The sequence below is a fragment of the Dipodomys ordii genome, unplaced genomic scaffold (assembly GCF_000151885.1).
Source record: "Dipodomys ordii isolate 6190 unplaced genomic scaffold, Dord_2.0 Scaffold49, whole genome shotgun sequence".
Lineage (NCBI taxonomy): Eukaryota > Metazoa > Chordata > Mammalia > Rodentia > Heteromyidae > Dipodomys > Dipodomys ordii.
Window position 1 is genome coordinate 490198 of NW_012267265.1, and position 21779 is coordinate 511976.

General features: G+C 34.9%; 2 protein-coding genes and 1 pseudogene across 3 annotated transcripts in view; 2 read left to right on the top strand and 1 right to left on the bottom strand.

The window, feature by feature from the left end:
* LOC105988501 (UDP-glucuronosyltransferase 2B15-like) overlaps nucleotides 1–1590 on the bottom strand; it is a 34854-nt gene extending 33264 nt beyond the window's left edge. For both annotated transcript variants that reach the window (XM_013020126.1, XM_013020125.1), the window contains exon 1: nucleotides 820–1590. In XM_013020126.1, the coding sequence (XP_012875580.1) occupies nucleotides 820–1543 (724 nt within the window). In that variant the 5' untranslated portion in view covers nucleotides 1544–1590. The remainder of the gene's footprint in view (nucleotides 1–819) is intronic.
* The window catches only part of LOC105988431, a 496910-nt pseudogene extending 486661 nt beyond the window's left edge, over nucleotides 1–10249 (top strand).
* Nucleotides 10250–13865: 3616 nt separating this feature from the next.
* Nucleotides 13866–21779, top strand: part of LOC105988433 (UDP-glucuronosyltransferase 2A3-like) — a 52613-nt gene continuing 44699 nt past the window's right edge. The window contains 1 exon segment of the mRNA XM_013020070.1: nucleotides 13866–14450. Coding sequence (XP_012875524.1) covers nucleotides 14051–14450 — 400 coding nt within the window. The 5' untranslated portion in view covers nucleotides 13866–14050.

The window sequence follows — 21779 nt, forward strand, 5'->3', positions numbered from 1 at the left end:
GTTAGAAACACATGCATGAAAGAAAAAAACATTAAAATACATATCTAAGGGATCATTTTCCTGACATCACATTATCTGACCTTTTCCGCTTGACTCGTACATATACTAGATATTGCTGAGGTTTCAACAGTACTATACTTTTGAATCTCCAAAACTGTAAGCTAAATAAAACTTTCTATTTAAAATTAAAAAAAAAAAAGAATAAGGAAGCCATTTAGTAAATCCATAAAACTGGTCACCGGTGGCTCACACTTCTAATCCTAGCTACCCAGGATTTAGAGATCTGGAAGAGTGAAGTCTGGGCAGAAATATTTTCAAGACTACCCCTCCAATGAAGTAGCAAAATGCTGGACTGGGGCATGGTTAGAGTGGTAAAGAACCAGCCCAAATAAGTTAGCCAAATAAGATTGAGTTCTCTGAGTCCAAACCTCAGTATAAGCAAAAAGAAAATAAAGGAGAATACAAATAAATATTTTGATTTAAATAAGGAAATTGATCAAGGGAAAAAATTTCTTGTTTCCTGTGAAAAAATTTATCTCCTCAGTATACATCTTTTCATTCCTCAGTCTCTTAGGTAACTGGTGATTTTGATAACAAAGAAAAAAATGAACATTTTTTTACTGAGAATAATCTCTTACAGTGTCCTGTATAGATAGGTAATTGTCCATTGTCTTCTCTCTGATCCCATAATCTGGTAGACAAATTTATATCTCATTTAACTGTTTCATCTACAACAGACAAATTTCTTTATTTCACATGCATCTCAGAGAACCTCTTTCAACTTTTACAAAAGTTACGATCTTACCCTATTAAACTTACCTAAAACTTCACTGTAAAAGCGACTCCACTTCTTTGACTCATATGTCTCCAACCAAAAGTCAAAATAAAGCATGCATATCATGTTTTCTACCCTCTCCATGAAAGTCATCTGACCACTTAATCCTGACAGAATGACAGGCACATAAGAGGGAGGGAATAGAAGCCCTCCACTATACTTTTCTGTTGTGTAGCCAGGATAGAAGCGCAGAGCATACACGAAAGGAATCTCCAATAGCTCAGCCAGAAGCTCCCCACAAGGACCAACGGCATCTGCAACCACAACATCAAATCTGGCTTTTCGTAGCCTTGCTATAAGTTCCTTGTTCAGAGCTGCCTCTTTACAAATATTTATCCAGATATCAGAAAATGTCATGAATAGATTCTGCAGTAATGGTGAATATGCCAAACATGTTGTTCTTGGCAATTCATATGTCCACAAAGAGGTGAATCTTGTGAAAAATGCGATGAATTCATCAGTAGTATAAGCCGAAGGGAAAGTTTCAAATTTAATGCTGGATTCCTGATTGCTATCAACAAAAATAGCAGATGATGGTCTCACAACTGTGACTTGATGACCCTTCACGATGAGTTCGTCCAGTATTACCTTCATATTCATCCAGTGGCTATATTCCACGGGCCACACCAGTACTTTCCCACAGCTTCCAGAGTTAAAGTAATAACTCAGCTGTAATAGTTGTAGGACTGAAATCCATTTCCAAATCATCCTGACTAACAACACAGCAACCTTTAGACTATGTTCCCCTCTGACAAGTTCTTGTGCTGATATATGAGTAAAAAATTGATCATGAAATTAAAATATAACTTGGGTTGATCCAAGCTATTGTGTAAAATGACCAATTGGGGCATGTGGACTGAATGGCAGATTTATAAAAGAAATTTAATTTCCTGATGATTTGACCAGTAAATTCAGCATCCCTTTTGTAATTAAATACTTTCAGGCAGCTAGGAGTCTATGACATGTTTGTGTAAGTCACTTGTTTTATGTAAGCCATTTTATAATTATGCAAAAAATTTTGGCAGCTGAGTGGTGACTTGGTTTTGCATCCTTTTTGACACAGAATAAACATAGTAATTTCATAATTGCTCTACATTTTTCAGATATCATGATTCAAGAGTTTTTGATAGTAAATATTCTGAAATATAATTCACATTCATCCAATTCAGTTTAAAGTTTGGCATCAATGCTTTCTAGTATATTTGTAGAGGCCTGTAATCACCTCCACTATCAGTTTTCAAGTACTCTAATCAACAGTAAAGTATTCTAATAAAGAGTCATAATAATGCCCCCAGGATATCAATACGATGGCTCTTTCAAAGTGTTTGGAATTCTTCACTCCAAAAGAAGGACCAAATTATCTAGAAACAACACATTCCCCAGGAGTATATGAGGCAGACTACCATAGGGATGGTTTTGAAACAGATATTGCAGAATACAGAGATAAAACATGGTTTACATACAAGGAGTTAAATATATAGCACACCTACATAAAGACTCTAAGTATAATTATCTATTATATCTAAATGTGTATTTCAGATCTAGCTTCCACAAAGCAGTGAAAACATGCACTGTTGTAGTTTCTGAGCTTGGGTTATATCACTTAACATGATTTGATCTGGGTCCATCCTTTTCCATGGAAATGTCATAATGTTATTTTTTCTAATTGCTGTGCAAAATTCCATTATGTATATATGCCAATCTAACTGAGGAGAGACAGAAACTCAGTTGTTTTGCTTTCCATTTCCTTTATGTTTAGGGATAATGAACATTTCCTCTTGTAGACTAAGAAATGTTTCAACTTTAAAAATAGAAACCATAACTTCTACATATATAATGTACTTTGCAAGTTATTAAATACATTGGGGAAAAGTTATAAATAAGGCAAATTCAATTAAAACTCCACTGAAGCTGAGCACTAATGGCTCACTTATGTAGTCTTATCTCTTTGGGTCGTGGACATCACAAGGATCATGTTACATAGGCAGAAAAGTTCATATCATAGTTCACATGGAGCAGAAAAGTTCAAATCACAGTTCACAAAGGTCAGAAAAGTTCACAAAACAACATCAACAGCCAAATGTGGGTATATTCACCTGTCATCCCACCTCCTGGAAATCCATAGAGAAGGCCATCATAGTTCAGGCTGACACAGGAAAAAAGTAAGAACCTACTTCAGACTCCTACGCTGTATTGTGAAGTGAACATGAACACTAATGGACTGTCACATGCTTATTTGTGTGTTACTTTCCAATAAAGTGCTTAGAACAGGGATACATTCTAAATGTTAACCTTAGATTCTTTAAGTAAGAGGCTGATTCAGAGTAATTACACAAATCAATTATTTCTATTTACAAAAGAGAAGTTTTGCAACTGATAGTAAGGTTTATTTTGAGCAATTTTTTATAAAATTTCTAGAAGTTACATTAGGAACATATTAACCATTGAACAAATAACATTTTGATCTCTGAATTGCTTGTTTCACATTCTCCCTAATTGCAAAGCCTTATATCACTGTAGTTTTTATGTTTTTGTGTCTCATTTAAGAAACCCTTATAGTGAATGGCAAGTTTTATAAGACGAAAACTTAGGAGTCAGACATGGATGGTAGCTGAAGCTTATAATTCAGCAATGGATGAAACTGGTGTAGAAAGATTTTGATTTTGAGGTCAGATCATACAAATTGACTGAGACTCTCTCTTGAAAGCAAACAGGTACATAAGGGCTCTGTATGAAGCTTAATAAACAACTGTGCTTGCCTGGTAGGCATGTAGGCTGTTTTCTATTACCACTAATGAAAAAGAAAGAAAACAGACACTCTGTATGCAGTACACAGACATACTATGTCAAAGGATGATTCAAATGAACATGGAAAGTGTAGATTAACCAAAGCAAGTGAAAGTAAATTAAAACAGATATAAATTCAACATAAAAATGATACTCTCTCCCCTATATATTACTTTTCCAGTATAAATTTCTATCATTTAAAATTGTTTCAGAAAATGAGAAAATATTCTTTTCACATTTATAGCTTTGATTTACTTTATATTCTAGTCTCTCTGAAACGGCTCCAGCAGTAATACAGAGGATGAAATCGACCAAAGTACAAAATATACATGCATAGAAATACCAAGTGAAAACTTTTGTATGGCCAATATAGGTTAATTTTATAACCTTGAAAAAGAAATGACTATCATGGTTTTTATGAGTTCAAGAAAGTGCAATCATAATAATATATTAGTTAAATTAATGCTTATCTGATCAAATGTAGATTTTAAGTTATTATTTTATATTCATACTCATAGATACAAATTCTTCTCAATATTACTTGCTCTGTAAAGCTGGTATAAATTAACCCAGGGCCTCCAACATGCTAGGCCATTTCACTGCCACTTATCTACACACATTCCTGACTATATCTATATTCTTGGTCACAGTCAAATTAACTGATGACCTTAAGCTTTTCCTTTAGATCTGAAATGGGGACTCAAACTTAGAACCTGACACTTTTACTCATTAGCAAGCACTCTACTAGCTGAGCCATGGTAATGAACTAGAAAATAATACAGGTAGTCCCACATTTTAAGTTTGCATTTACTTCTGGTATAAAAATTAAACTTCAGATTATAAAGATTAACTACTTTAAGAGTTAGTGATTTTTATGAATCGACACAAGGATATCAAATAGTACAACCAGTGATAATTGTCATAAAATTACTGCATATTATGAGTTTTTTTTACAGTTTTTGATTGTCAAGGTGATGTACAGAGTTACATAAGGCAGTGAGTACATTTCTTGTCTAACTTGTTACCCCTCCTTCATTTATCTCTCTCTTTCCTTTTCCCCAATCCCCCCCCACGTTGTAACGATCATTTCCAACATATTGTTTTGTGAGTATTGCTGTTGCATAGGTTCCCTTTTTTACCTTTTTTCTTAAGGTTATGATATTACTAACAGTGCCATCAGTTAATAACTGGACCTCCAAAACAGACTTTAGAAGGACATTCAAGATGCAAACTATAGTGGTCTTCCTACTGTAGACAAATGTAGGGAAGGCAACAATTTTCTGCTGAAGTTCTCATGAAGCAGCCAGGGGGCTTCGCATATCCTGATGTGACCCAGGAAGAGACATTCTAACAATGCACAGCTTACTTGATAAGGCCTTCAAAGTAAACTTTGGCCCTTCTCGCTCATTTTCAGCCCTAGGATGAAGCTGAGTAGCTCAATAAATGCACTTTAGATGCATTGGAAGCAAACATTTTATCTCTTGAGCACAGACAGTTGCTGTGGCATTGCTCCAAAGCAACCCACAGATATTCAAGGTGCTCCTTCCTATTTTCTGATCTACCACTTTACAGAAGAAATATCTGAAAGCCAAGCCATCATTGAATAACTTGCTTTGCAAATATAACTTTAACTGAATTGCTACTTTTAAAAAATAATAATCTTCTGACTTTGTCTTTTGAATTCATGACAACAATGACTATTACTCTGATGAGCTTATTTTTCTTTTTGTTCTTCTTTCTTTTTTTGTTTTTTCTTTTATTTTTATTGTGAAAATACTGTACAGAGGGGTTACAATCACATGGGCGAGATAATGAGTACATTTCTTATCAAGCATTGTAGCCTCCTCCTTTGTTTCCCCTTCCCATCCTTTCCCATCCACTCCCCTCCATCCAGATCTCCTCCCCCCATCAAAGTTGTAAAGTTCATTTTCGACATAACGACTTGTACATCTCATTGTTGCAATGGTTAACTCTAAGCCTAATGCTAGCTCTGAGATTATCTGGGTTATACTGTAGAGCACATAAGCAAATACATGTTTATAGGTGGTATTTCTGAGGCTAGAACTCAGGGGCTGGTTGCTACCCTTGTGCATTTTCTTCTCGGGGATAGCATTCTAACATTTGATCATTTGATCAAAAAGCTCTTCTGTGTGGTTTTGGCGGTTAATTAGAGTATCATGGACTTTCCTTCCTGGCCTAGCTCCAAGCATGATCCTCACATCTCAGTCTCCTGTGTAAGTAAGGTTACAAGTGTGAACTACCAGCCGCTAGCATGTAGATATTTTTTTATTTCGGAAAAGCAATTACTAGAACAAAATACAAATTTTAATAGTTCATAGTAGTTTTAATTATTCAAAATATGTATATAATCATAAGATCCTAGCATGAAAACGTACAACAGAAATATTAATATGGTTTTTTATTATCTTGCTTCATTGATAAAAATGTATAATCTATTTTTATTTCATTTGCATAAAATGTCATACATGTATTTCAAATTTGCAATTATAAATGTAGAAAAGAGCAAAGTAATCTGATTTGCAAAATAAGGTTTTTACTACCAATGCACTTTGCCTAAATTGCATTGAAATGACGATGAAATCACTGGGTCTTAGCTCACAGTTCAATACAGTTGAAAGGTAGCAAGATTATTCACTTTAGCTAGGCTCAAAGAATACAAGTAAAATATTCCCTTCTTCTTAAGCAAATATACAATATTCACTTGGAAATGATACCCATATTCCCTTTTCCCAATGATAAAGGGGTAAAAGTAATGTATATGAATTCTGGCTCAGCTATCAGACAATATCAATTGTAGACATAATTGGCTTTTCATTCTGTAGCTATATGCTCAATGTTATATTAGAAATTGTGAAGACTGCTAACTCCATAGCTCTTGATATTGTGGTACCAAACTGATTTGAGACTCCAATTCTGTTTTATTCTTTTTTGTTTTCATTTTGCCAGTCCTGGGGCTTGAACTCAGGGTCTTGAGCACTGTCCCTGAGCTTCTTTGGCTCAAGACTAGCACTCCACCTCTTGAGCCACAGCTCTACTTCCAGTTTTTTTTTTTTTTTTACTTATGTGGTACTGAGGAATCGAACCCAGGGCTTCATGCATGTTAGGCAAGCACTGTACCACTAAGCCACATTCCCAGTCTTGTTTTATTGTTTATAATTAATTTATTGTGATTATAGAGGTGACATGTAGAGGGATTATAATTGTATGAGTAAGGTAATAAGTACATTTCCTTTTGTACAGGGTCTTCTTTTCCCTCCCTCTCTCCCAATCCCTCCTGCCTGTCTCCACCTAAGAGTTGTATAGTTCACATTCATCAATGTGCAGGTAGCTCCACTGCTGCACTTTTTCACCATTGCTCTCTCAACCATCCAAAGTCTGTATGCCAAAGTACACCACTTTTCAAATATCATACTATCTTCAGTTTTATAGACTCATTCACTGCTGCAGGAGCCTGTCCTTCATATAACAAGTATATAGATGTGTGCAACTGAAAAATTACCATACTGCAAATATCTCAGATCTGTAAAGAGGCCTACTAATGTTGAATACCACTTTCTTTGGTCAGATAAACTAGTCATACATTAGTGGTTAGGAGGGTTATAAATATCATGATTGCATAATATTTAATCATTCACCATGTTGGCCATAGAGCAGTCTCATACACATCTGTTGAACAAATATCAACTTTCTTTCAGGGGAAAATGTATCTGTATGTAAGCCACTAGATAGTCTATTTTTTCAGCTTTCATTCAATCACATTGTATAAGAATGTATTGTTCCATACCTCCCTCTTCATAACTCTTAAAACTCTGTGCTACTAACCAAGTTTATGTAAAAATTAAATGTTTCCTTAACATATCTATGTCCTTTGGCTTGTATAACATAAGGAAGCTATTACATGCCTCCATTAAAAGTAAAAACATTTTGTCTGTGGATTTGCCTTCTAGTTATAAGGAAAATGTGATGAGGTTATCAAGAATTCACCATGATCAGCCAGTGAAGCCTCTGGATCGAGCTGTCTTCTGGATCGAGTTTGTCATGCGCCACAAAGGAGCCAAGCACCTTCGGGTTGCAGCCCACGATCTCACCTGGATCCAGTACCACTCCCTGGATGTAATTGGCTTCCTGTTGGCCTGTGTGACAGTTGCTTTATTTTTGGTGGTAAAGTGTTGTTTGTTTTCTTGTGGAAAATGTGGTAAGGCAGGAAAGAAGAGAAAAAGAGAATAGAACAAGAAAAAGAAGGAGGAGATATTTCTAAGTAAGGCCAAGTCGTTGGTAGAGCAATCCTATTCATCACAGTAACAAGAAGCTTACTGATTATTCTCTCTTCCTGCCAATTACAAATATTCTATTCCTATACCTTAATTAAGAGATAAATTGTCGAAATCCTTCTGATCACTAACTGGTCAGTGTTTCCCTTTGTTTCTTCACTTGTCATTTGCCAGTGGCCTTACCATTTCCCCCTCTCACTTTCCTGACACAGGAAATATATTCTATTATATATTCTAGATATATTTTATTCAAAATAAGATTTATTTTCAAAGCAATATTAACATAATATGCTAACAGCAATATGCTGAATCCATGGAATACACAGAATCTAAACAGAATTTCCAGAATGAAGGGAGCTCGCAAGTGAAGTCCACAAGGCCCCAACGATCAAACACATCAAGAAATACTATATGAGACAACAGTTCTGAGATTAATGATCTCCTCTTAAATAATAATAAACATCCAGTAGATGCTTGAGTCTGAAACATCTTGTCATTTCATTTAATAAAAAAATGCTAAAATTTGTTTTGAAATGTTAGGTTTTTGCTAGAATGAAAGAGGAGACAATGTTTTTAAAAGCTGGGAAATTCTAAGAAACATATATAATAATATAATAAATATAATATAGAACATTCAAAAAATCATTTTGTTAACCCACATTTTGTAAAGAAGTAAATAAATGTATTGAACAGATAGCTATCCCTTAAATTGAATTGCAAGATTTATATATTGATTCTATTTATATAGCCTTAATAAGTTCAACTAAAAAATCTTATATTTTTCAAATATGCTGCCTTCTTCTGTTCTGTTCATTATGCAACTGCACATGCATTTACTTGTCCAATCTTTAATTTTTTTCATTTTTGACATATACCAGTCTTTCTTTGGCTTCTAGTTTTGAACAAAAATGGTCAATTACATTTTAGAACATCAGGTTTTTATTCTGAAATTTGTTGATGATTAGGTCATTTGTCAATAAAAATGCAATGAAGGCAATCATTTGTCCTATTCTAAATAGTATATCCAAAAGTACTTAAAGTATCAAGTTCTCTCTTTTTTCACCACTGTAATTTCTGTCTGTTGGAGATGACAAGGAACTATAAAAATTCCAGTAATCATATACTTGTCCACACTTTACCAATCTTCATAATAATATTGTGATCAGTAAATGTAGAAGAAATCATGGAAGAGATATTCTATTATGCAAACAGTATTGTAATAAATGCTAAAAAGTAGGGAAGAAAAGGCTGAATTTCATTTTCAACTTCATTTGAAGTATCCCAAAGTAGTTATAAACTTATATATTCTTATAAATTTATATATAAACTTATATATTCTAGATATATACCAATTTTATTTTTCATTACAAATAAATAGTATTATTGTATAAATAATACAACATTTAAAGTTTCAAATACAAATGTTTCTGATAGGAAGTATTATTTCATGGTGAATAGGAATTGGCCACTTACTGTCTAATTCGTATTTCTTTATGAAACCCTTGAAGACAGGGTAAAAGGTTTCCCAGAGTTTCTTCTACTTCATTTTAAACAAAGCTCCACATAAAAGACCATGGGAAACATGCTAATTATTCCTAAGGACAATATTGTTCAACCCTATAGTGGGAGTCAGAATCATTCCATATTCTTTCTGTAAAGTGCTGTGTGGTACAATTCCCTTGTAAAATTAAGCTAGATTGCTAGAGCCATAAGTGGTTGCTCCTATGAGGCAAGGCATTGTGGGAAAACTTTCCTGCTTCCACATCTCCACACACTTTAGTCTAACACCATGTGCCTTTCAAGGAAAAGCTCAAGTTTGGGTGAAAGTTATTGATTCAGAATTTCTGTTTTACTTTCCAAGAGGACTCTTCTAATTTTACATTCTTGCCAAAAGCCAAAAACATTTTAAAGAACAGTTTTACATTGTATTCTGTTAGATATGTTAGTTTCTAAAAAGAGAGACTATATCTGAACTTTGCAATTTAGTTAACTGAACAGATACTAGTGTGTAACTAGACCTTACTTTTCTGACAATGGAATTATGAGATTTTTTTTTTTTGTCGGTCGTGGGGCTTGAACTCTGGGCCTGGGCGCTGTCCCTCAGCTCTTCAGCTCAAGGTGAGTGCTCTACCACTTGAGCTACAGCGCCACTGGAATTATGAGATTTTTTTTCTAATCATGAATGTATTTGAAGGTCAGTTTTAAAATTTTTCTGGGGACGTAGTCTATCATTTTTCTGGTATTTGTTTTAAAAACTTTATTATGTTTCATGAATGTTGTAATAATAGTATAGAAAATTAATTGTGTTCCTATTTAATATAGTAATTTACATATATATTTTTAATGTGTGTGTCTGTTAATGTATGTGTGCTTTATGTGTAGATGTGTGTGTGTGTGTGTGTGTGTGTGTGTGTGTGTGTGTGTGTGTGCTATCGTAAGGCTCACACACCCAGGCATAGGCACTGTCCTTGAGCCTTCCTTCTCAAGTCTCATTCTCTATCAGTTGAGCCACACATCTCTAGTCTGGCTTTTTGGTTGTTAATTGGAGATAGAAGTTTCACAGACTTTTCTGCCCTCTCTGGCTTCTAACCCTGATTCTCAGCTCTTTGCCTCCCCAGTATCTAGGATTACAAAGCTTGAGCCCCTGGCACATGGTTTCATTTCTGTATTGCATTTGTGATTTTACTTTATTGCTCCAGCCTATTCATTCTTTAACAAGATTTTAATATTCTAAAGTGATGGAGTTAATATTTTCTTAGAGAACTTTTTTGACACTGTTATCATCAATATTAGGTTACCTAGTTGTATCAAGACGTTTACCCTCTAAGATTATAATGTTAATATTTTCTTAGTGCACTCATTTGACACTCCCTTATAAACGTGATTGGGATTTCAGGTTATATTATTTTTTGCTTCATTGCTGTTTCCTGGAGAGTTTTCTTTGGCCTGTAATTTATCAAATGTCACTAGAAATGATTCAATTCCCAATTATACAACATTGCACTACTCTCTGATTTTGTAATAAACCTAATTTGGGTCCCTTTTCTAGAAAAAGAAAGGTGTTTTCATTAACTTGAAATTTCAATAATTCACATCTTTATTAGAAGTGAAATAATACTTGCTAAAGCTCATTAGCTCACATAGAATGCATATACATCATCATTCTCAAAATGAATGTTTTTCACTTTGCTAAGGTACTCAGACTTTTAATATATATTTTTATTGTAAAGATACTGTACAAAGGGGTTACAGTTACATGAGTAAGATAATAAGTACATTTCCTACTGAACATTGTTACTCCCTCCTTTGTTTTTCCCTACCATCCCTTCCTTCCCCATCTCCCCAACTCCTCCCTCCCTACCAAGTGGTAAAGTTCATTTTTAACATAGTGTCTTGTACATCACATTGTTACAATGGGTCAACCTGTATCCTTGTTTCAGCATTTTGTTATTTCCCTTCTCCTCCCTAATGCTTGATAGGAAATATACTCATTCCCTTGCTCATGTAACTGTAACCCCCTGTACAGTATTTTTACAATAAAAACTATATAAAATAAATAAATAAAATGCAGGTGATATAAACAAAAAGAAAATAAATATATTCATTAGTTATGCAATGGTAATCCCTCTGTACATAGCTGTTATGATAAAATTATTTAAACAAGATTTTTTAAAAGAAAAATGTATATACAAGATGTAGGGCATCAGAATCAAATACAGTGTAAACAGGTGTTGTACCATGGGGGAAGGACATAGAGAAGAAACAAAAAAAAACTCAGAGTACATTAAAAACAGCAACAGTGATAAAAAAACCTCTTGTGTCCCTATCTTGGGGTTCATTTTGCTTAGCATCATCTTATGTGATAATATCTACATAGCTTTTGACCTTTTCTGCTTGTCAGACACTTTTTTCTATTCAATCTAATATTTAGCAAAGGCATTATTTCATCATTCCCTTCAACCAAACAAGTTCCTTCATAGGTTATGTGTTTCTATCTTAGAAGAATCTCATATATTTCTTCTATTTCTAGAGTAAATGTTGGCTTGACTTAATTCCTGCAATAATGTGTGGCTCACCTTGAATTGAAACAAGGCTGTGATTGCCTTTCTACATCCTGTGCATTGTAAGCAATGTCCAGTGTGCTATAAAGGGTATGTAAAAACTATGATTTAAAAGGCATTTAGAGAGAAAGTGAAGTTTGGATCGGTGACTAGATAAAAACATCTATATTTGTAAGTTTTAACCTTCCCCTAAAATGGAAACATTCACAGGCTCAATGCAAATATGCACAGATCTGTCTAATAATTGATTTAAGAACAAAGTTGAAAAATTCCCCTAAAGTATTTGTAATTTAGACTTTCGTGTCTATAATCATTATCATCCACTACTTCCTATTTGTTGTTCAAATGTTAGTAACATCACACTAATCGGTCTCATATTGCTATGCTTTTTGTACACAAACCATCATTTGATTCCCTGCGACATACTTCCTTTTTTTATTTTCATTTTATTGTCAAGGTGATGTACAGAGGGGTTACAGTTTCGTAAGATAATGAGTACATTTCTTGTTGTACTTGTTATCCCTTCCCTCATTTCTCTCCCACTTTCTTTCCCCCGCTACCCACCCCCCGGCCCCCAGTTGTACAGATCATTTCCAATGTAGTGTCTTGTGAATATCGCTGTTGCATTGGTTCTGTCCTTTATTCTCACCTTTTGCTGTTCCCCTTCCTTCCCTTGATTCAGATAAACATATGTACCATACCCAGGGTACCAAAATCGAATACAGTGACAACAGGGGATAAACCATAGTGAGGAAAAAACATACAAAAGAAACAAGAAATCACATAGTAAACTTGAGCACAGACGGTATCATCAAGGCTCTCCAAAGCCTCCTATTTTAACTGGCATATTCCTTTTGACAAGTTCAATGTCACCCTTCCTCCTCACATATGGAATTAAGACTGCTCTATTGATAAACATTTAATGCAAAGCATTCTGCTGTTCTTCTGAGTATCTATCTTTAGCCAAATCTGCTTCTGGAATCAACTGATAAGCCTGCTACCATTCAAGAAGACAGAAAGAAAACATTAACAGAAAAGAGAGCGGTTCTTCTCCTGAGGTTCTGAATCAATGTAACTCTTTAAAAATTATTTTGTCATAAACAAAGGAGGAGGCTGCAATGCTTGGTAAGAAATGTACGCATTATCCTGCCCATGTAATTGTAACCCCTCTGTACAGTATGTTCACAAATAAAATAAAATAAATTAAAAAAAATAAAATGTATAAAAAAATTATTTTGTCAGCTGGGTGCTGGTGGCTCACCCCTGTAATCCCAGCTACTCAGGAGGCTGAGATCTGAGGGTTGCGATTCAAAGCCAGTCTGGGCAAGAAAGTCTGTGAGACTCTTATATCCGATAACTCACTCAGAAAACCGGAAGTGGTGCTGTGGCTCAAGTGGTAGAGAGCCAGAATTGAGCTGAAGACCTGAGGGACAGCGCCCAGGACCAGAGTTCAAGACCCATGACCGACAAAAAAAATTGTCTTCTTCATATAATGTAAGGAGCAGCTACAGATAAGTATATAACCAGTTTTTTAAAAAAGATCTTCTGGGTTTCCCCAAAATTTCATAGTATTAATTAGATATATATTAGCTCCTTTATTGTATTTAGAAATTTATATTAAAATAGCATTTTAGCATATCTAAAATAGAATTATTGGAATAATAGAATCAATTCCTAGCCAATATCTAAGTGTATTTCATCTCTTGTACAGATGACAAACAGGTGCTTCATCTCATCATCCAAATGGACAAAGTTTTCTCAACCTGTGTTCTTTCATAACTCTAGAAGTTAATCGTTGACCCCTTGAACCGCCCCCTTCCACCTCCCTCACATACATACTCTATCTACACAGAGCAGTCTGAGAGAATCGTGAATCTAAATCCAAAGTGGGCTTTGACAAGTCTGCTGCTTCAGCTGTGCTGTGTGGGCCGTGGACGCTGTGGGAAGGTCTTGGTGTGGCCCTGTGAAATGAGCCATTGGCTCAACCCTAAAGATGATTCTTGAGGCACTCATCTGCTCACAATATTTTAGTGCATTGTTGAAAATCCTCAGCACTGAATTTCAAGGTGATCCAAATGCCTTATGACAGAGAGAGTGAAATGAAGGAAATGGAAGACTTTTTAGACCTACTTGTGAATATCATTCCAACACTGCCATTCTGGCAAGCAGCAAGCACATTCCAAGAACTCTTTCTTAACAACACTGGAAAATTTGAAATGCTCTGTAGGAGTGCAGTCTACAATAAGTCACTCATGATGAAGCTCCAGGAAACCAAGTCTGATGTAATGGTGATCGACACTGTCATTCCCTGTGGAGAGTTCCTGGTTGAGTTGCTTGAGATCCCTTTTGTGCCTACACTCAGGGTCTCTATAGGCAACACCATAGAGAGATACTGTGGGCAACTCCCAGCTCCACTTTCCTATGTACCTATGGCCTTGGGAGGACTAACAGACAGAATGACCTTTGTGGAAAGGGTGATGATGACATCTCCCCATTTGTTAGGAAATGGAAAGATTTGGAAAAAATTATATTAAGCGAAGTAAGCCAGGCCCAAAGAAACGTAGGTCCCATGGTTTCCCTTATTTGCAGTAAATAGTATATGTCTAAGACAAGCAGAAAAGGTCAAAAGCTATGTACATATGACCATATAAGATGATGTTAAGTGAAATGAACCCCAAGATAGGGACACAAATATCTTTTTTCTTTCTTGCTATTGTTTCTAACATATTTAAAATGTACCATGTGATTTTGTTGTTGCTTTGTATGTTCCTAGATCTGCTGCACTTAAATTCCACATACTTGGTGACCTAAATATTGTATTTTGAGCAATTCTCAGAGTTGGTTTCTCCTGGGGTTTCTTTCTGTATTTTGCACGGAGCTATCCTGTAGTTTTCATGGACATTTGTTTATACAGGGGCATCTTGGCTGTTCCCATTCAGAGGACCACCAGATATGCTGGATTGGGTTCCTACACTTGAGTTAATTTACCCTTCTTCAACTCTAATGCCCTCTCTGCAATAGTCAAGATTAAACATGTAAATCTGGGAGAAATACAATTTAGCCCATAATGCTGAATTACAGCAGAAATATTGTTTCATAGAACTATTGTTAAAAGAACTCCTTTAAAAATCCACAGTGTTAGACATGTTTTAAATGATTTAAGAAGTGTATTCTCTTTAACATATATGTCACACTTAAAATATTTTTTTCTTTGTTGGAACCTTGAGCTAAAGATTAAAGAGTTGCTTTCTTTATATGTGGCTACCTGGATGAAGACATTCTCTGATTACAATCACTAGGGGTTAGAAACTGTTATTCTTTAGAATGTTTTATTTTTCTCTTCAAGATTGATTTAAAACCTACCTCAAAATTTTCCCTTACACAAGGCACCTGCAGCTCATGTTTGTAATCTTATCTATTCAGGAGTCTGAGGTTTGAGGATCTTGGTTCAAAGCCAGCTTATTCAGAAAAGTCTGTGAGACTCTCATCTCCAAGAAAATACTCAGAAAATGCCAGAATTGGCAATGTGGCTCAAGTGGTAGAGCGCAGCCTTGAGTTCAAGCCCCAGGACTGGCAAAACAACAACTGTTCTTAGCAATATTATTGGCAAGTTTGTTTTTCTGAATGTATAATGTCTTGTATATATCTGTGTTACTTCGGCTACAGACCAACACCTTTGTTGTTGTAGTATCAGGCCAGTAAAAGGCAACATGTGAAAAAAGTTAAGCAACAGCCAAGTTAGAAATTTGTTTTGTCAGTGTTTTTAATGTGCAGCTTTATTAAGAGCTAAAGTTAAGCTAGAATAACAGATTTAAGAAATAAAAGTATTCTACCTCTTTATCTTTGCTAAAATAAGTAAACTAAAATTTCTTTATTGTGACAATCAGTGAGACTAGAAGGGCTTGCATAGTTCAAGAAGATAACATAAAAGGAGGACATATGGTAAATGACATTTAACAATTGAAAAAGTATGGGAGTCTGGTAGTTATTAATACTAAAAACTAAATTTAATCATTATAATCTATATGACAATTGCTTTTCTCTATCATTTTTAGTGTTTTCTTTTTGTTATAAGATAGTAGTCTATTTGATTCTTATTCTTATGTGTTCTCTTGTTTTTTATTTGATGTACAAAAGCCATTTACCATTAGTATAATTACATTTTAATGTAAAAAATATAATGAATACAAATGGCTAAAAATTCAAGTGAAGCAAAAGTATAAGTTACAACAGTTGGCTTCTCATTTACTCCTAAAACTATTAACTTTAGTCAATATTCTGTCAAGATACTAACCACCAATAAACATTTTAATGGAAATGTATCTTTTTCTAATAACTGAAGAAACTGCTAAATATTATTTTCTGTCTTTTATGCTAACAGTTGTTATTTAGGTCAAATTTATTTACTATACAATATGTACATTTTAAACATTTAGTTCAAAGTGTCCACACATTTACAAAATTATGCATCTACCACCGCAATATAATTCCATAAACCTTCAAAGAAATGGTTTCTTATTTGTTTGCTAGTTTGGTGGTACTGGGTTTTGATCCTAAAAAGGCTGAGTTCTCCACAGGCAAGCTGTCTATCATTTCAGCCATAACCTATGCCTCAAAAGTACATTTTTTCATTTTCAGCTAATTGATCTGAAATTTATGTTCTTCTTCTTTTATGTGTCTTTAAATATTGCTAAGGTTAAGAACATGATCAATTTGTTGTCAACAATTGCAAATTTTATGTTAATTTCAGATATCTTTTTCCCAATTTTCTCCTATTAGGTTTGTTTGTGTATTGTAATGACATTTTGTACACTAAGGAAACAAAATTCTTTGGTTATAATAAAGCAGTCACTTAGATTTATGCATCAGTGTTTATGAAATATTTATTATTCTCTTGTTTTATGAGATGTATTCTTGTGTGTTTTTAATTTAACTAGAGTATATAACTTTACCATTTTCTTCATAAAGTTTTCTTTCTGAAGATTTCATTCCTGATTGTTTACAATGTAACTATAATTTGGTTCTACTTTGAAATATTAAGTGTACTGCAAGTTTAATTTTATTTTAAAAGATAGTATAATTTTTTTTGTTTTTACTTCTTTTCTACTTGTCTTTCTTCTTCCTTCAATTCCTCCATCTCAATTTTTCCCTTTGTACCAAGATGAAGAGCTGTTCAGTCATTATGTATTGAAGGATCCTTCTTCTCTTAGTTGTCTGCCATCCCTTGCCATTGTTAAATTTTGTTTTCAATCAACTTTCACTTCTATTCTTTGCCTTATACTTCCTTAAAATAGTTCATGATACTTCTGTGAATAATGTCCTCCCTGACTTCTTTCTGCAGTATCCTGATTGTTTTTGGTTCCTTGTTTTCCTCATAGATTTTGGAACACATATTATTTTCTAGATCTATTATGAAGTTACACAAAACTTATACTCTGATATATTAGCATCATTTTCAGTGAACATGTTGATTGATTTGGGAAGTTGACATCATTATGAAATTTGTTTCTCTACTCCATGAACATGTTAGCATCATTTACTTTTCAAGTATTGGTTTTAAAGATTTATTTTGATTTGTAACTATGCATAGTCTACAGAACTTTTTTTTTTTGGTCGGTTGTGGGGCCTGAACTCAGGGCGTGGGCACTGTCCCTCAGCTCTTCAGCTGAAGGCTAGCGCTCTACCACTTGAGCATCAGCCCCATTTCCAGCTTTTTCTGCTAATGTGGTGCTGAGGAATCGAACCCAGGGCCTCATGCACGCAAGGCAAGCACTCTACCACTGAGCTACCTTCCCAGCACTTCTACAAAACTTTTGTGCAATTATTCACTGTATTTAATTTTAAATATATAGATAGCCTTTGTTAGGTGGAGTGGGGAGGGGTGAGTGGTCATGGAGAGCTTAACCTAAGTCCCTGGTTGCTGTCTCTGAGCTCTTTTGCTCAATGCTAGCACACTACCACTTTGAGCCACAGATCCACTTCCAGTTTTCTGGTAGTTAACTGAGATAAGATCTCACAGGGTTAATTTTATACCCTGCTACTTTGCCAAAGTTTTGAATCAGCTCAAGTAATTTGGGAGTGGAGTCTGTGGGAGTCTTTACAAGATCATGTCATCTGCAAAGAGGGAGACTTTTACTCTATCTTTCCCTATTTGGATCCCCTTTATGTCTGCATCTTGTCTTATTGCTGTAGCTAGGCATTCTATTACTAAATTGAAGAGAAGTGGAGATAGTGGACATCTTTGTCTCATTCTTGAGTTTAGAGAAAGGTGACAGTGTAACAAGAGAGAATTAACTCAAGAAAATGATAAGGAAAACATAACCAGATAGAGAGTTACAAGAACAATAAAAATTATGTGTGTTATTCCTAACACACATGCACAGAAAACTGAGATGTGAATTCCCCCTACTTAGTACATTCTGTGCTCACAGAGGGATATGATGTGATGATGGCAACAGGGCTATGTTGTGACCTTAACCAAGTCAGAAAGTGACATACCAGATGATCTAGAATTGCAGAACAGAAATGTAAGAACACCATATGCAGAAAATGTTCACCTCAGTGCTGTTGGTCATCTCACAACCCATGCCAGGAACAGTGAGCACCCTGCTAGAAAAGCCTCCCATGGGAGACCAGACTAGTGGTGACCCATAGAGTTTGGCTCAGTCCCCTCCTTCTCACTAGAGAAAGATGCCATACTTGTAGAGAACACAGAGGTCACAGCCCTTTCTTCCACCCCTTCCACTTCCTGTGTAAAATCACCAGGATACAGCCTCACCCTCAACTTAGAGAACTTCAAGGTCTAGTATCCACTGGACCCAATTTTAATTTGACACTGCAGATAATAGTCAAACACTTGGAAGTTGAATAAAAGACTACTGAATAACAAAAGGGTCACTGAAGAAGTAAAGGCAGAAATTAGAAAGTTCTTTCAATTCAATGAAGATGAAAACATATCACATTGGAACCTCTGGGATACAGCAAAAGTTGTGCTGAGAGGGAAGTTCATAACTCTAAGTGCACACATAAAGAAAACAGAAACAGGAAGCGGCAGTGTAGCTCAAGTAGTAGAGTGCTCACCTTGAACTGAAGAGCTGAGGGACAGTGCTCAGGCCCAGACCAGAGTTCAAGGCCCACGACCGACAAAAAACAAACAAAAAAAGAAAACAGAAACAGAGCTCAATGATCTCATGATGCAACTAATACTTCAAGAATAACAAGAACAAACCAAATCCCAAACTATAAAATGGAGAAAGATTGCAAAGATTTGGACAGAAATTAATAAAAATAGAGACTAAAAACTATACATAAAATCGATGAAACAAAAATCTGATTCTAGCTACACTGACAAAAGACTAGATTCAAATCAACAAATTTCAAGATACCACAGGAAACATTACAACAAACATCCAAGAAATCCAAAAGATTATGAAAGATTACTTTCAAAAACTTTCTTGTTTGAAAGTAATACAATAAGATTTCCATTAAATAAGATGAAAATGTAGTAAAAATTGTCAAATTTCTAGATACATACAAACTGCCTAAGCTGAACCAAGAAAATATGAAACAATTTAAAAACAACATGCAACATGATTAAGGAAGTAATCAGAAGTCTGCCAAGAAGAAAAAGCCCAAGTCCCCGATGGATTCAGAGCTGAATTCTATAAGACTTTTAAGGTTGAACCAATATCAATACTCCTCAAACTTTCTCATGACATAGAAACACAAGGATCAACTTCAAACGCATTCTATGAAGCCAATATCACAGTCAAAAACAACTATAGACTAATTTCTCTGATGAACCCAGATGCAAAGCTCTTTAATACAATACTAGCCAACAGATTCCAGTAACTAATTAAAAATTCATACATTAAGATCAAGTATGCATCATCCTAAAATGGTAAGGTTGGTTTACCATACATAAATCAATAAATGTAACACACCACAGCAACAGGGCCAAAGACAAGAACCACATGCTTATCTCAAAAGATGCAGAAAAAGTCCTGAACAAAATCCAACATTCATTCATGTTAAAATCTCTAGAGAAGCTAGGAATAGAAGGAATATTCTGTAAAATGATAAAGGTTCTATATGACAGATCAATAGTCAACATCATTCTGAATGGTGAAAAACTAAAACTATGTCACCTAAAATCAGGAAAAAGCCAAGATGTCCACTTGCTCCACTTATTTTTAATATGGTTCTGGAAATCATATCCAAAGCAATAAAGCATGCAAAGGACATAAAAGGGATGCACATTGGGAAAGAAGAATTCAAAATATCCATATTTTCTGATGAAAAAAATTTATAACTAAAGGATCCAAAAGAATCTACCCCAAGCTCTTAGAACTGATTAACCCATTTGGTAAAATAGTATGATATAAAATAAACCCACAAAAAGTAGTAGCCCTTCTGCATGCCAACATGTACAAGCAGAGAGAGAAATCAGGAAAACAACTACATTTGGATAAGCCTAAAAAAGAAATCCATAGGAATAAGCCTATCTAAAGACATAAAAGGTCCTTAATTTTGAAAATTGTGCCAAAAATGATCACAAATTCAGTACAGTCCTAATCAAAATCCCAATAAAGTTCTGTACTGAGATAGAAAAAAGAATCCAAATGTTCATTTAGATAAACAGAAGACCTTGAATCACCAAAGCAATTCTAGTCAAAAATTGCCATGTTGGTGGAATTGCAAACCTAAAACTCAAGATTTACTATTTTAGAGCTATATTGACAAAAGCAGCCTTTTACTGGCAAAAATAAAAAAGCTGAAAATCATTTGAGCAGATTACAAACCCAAGAAATAAAACCATGTACTTACAATTGTCTGGTATGTGAAAAGGGACCTAAAGGAATACAGTGAAAAAAAATAGTCTCTTTAATAATTGGTGTTGGGAAAATTGGACATCCATATGCAGAAAATTAAGAATAGATCTAATATCCATTCAAAGTGGATCAAAGTATCAACATCAGACTTGAAATACTGACATTAATACAAGAGAGAGTAGGTGAAACATTAGAACTTAAGGCATAAATAGCAAGTTTATGACAAGAGGTCCAGGGGCACAACAGATAGGAGAGACTTGACAAGTAAGACTACATCAAAATACAATGTTTCTGTACAGCTAAGGACATTGTCTAAACTAGAAAGACAGGACAACAGACTGGAGAAAATCTTTACCAACAACATATTACACAAAGGCCTAATAGAGCTCAAGAAATTAACCCTTCCCTTGTGTATATGTACCACATTTTCTTGATCCATTCATCTACTGAGGGGCATCTGGGTTGGTTCCATATCTTAGCTATGGTAAATAATGCAGCAATGAACATAGTTGTGCTGGTAGCTTTAGTGTGGTCTTGTTTGTAAACATTTGGGTATATGCCCAAAAGTGGGATTGCTGGGTCATAGGGGAGTTCTATGTGAAGTCTTTTGAGGAACCTCCATACTGCTTTCCAAAGTGGTTGAACAAGTTTACATTCCCACCAACAATGAAGTAAGGTTCCTTTCTGTCCACATCCCCTCCAGCATCTGTTGTTGTTAGAGTTCTTGATTTTTGCCGTTCTAACTGGGGTGAGGTGATATCTCAATATTGCTTTGATTTGCATTTCTTTTATGGCTAAGGATGTTGAACATTTCATGTGTTTATTGGCCATCCTTCTTTCTTCTTCAGAGAAGTTTCTCTTTAAGTCTTTTGCCCACTTATTTATTGGGCAGTTGTTTCTTTGAGGATTTGTTGTTGGGGGGTTTAATTTTTTGAGTTCCAAGTATATTTTATATATGAGACCCTTGTCCATT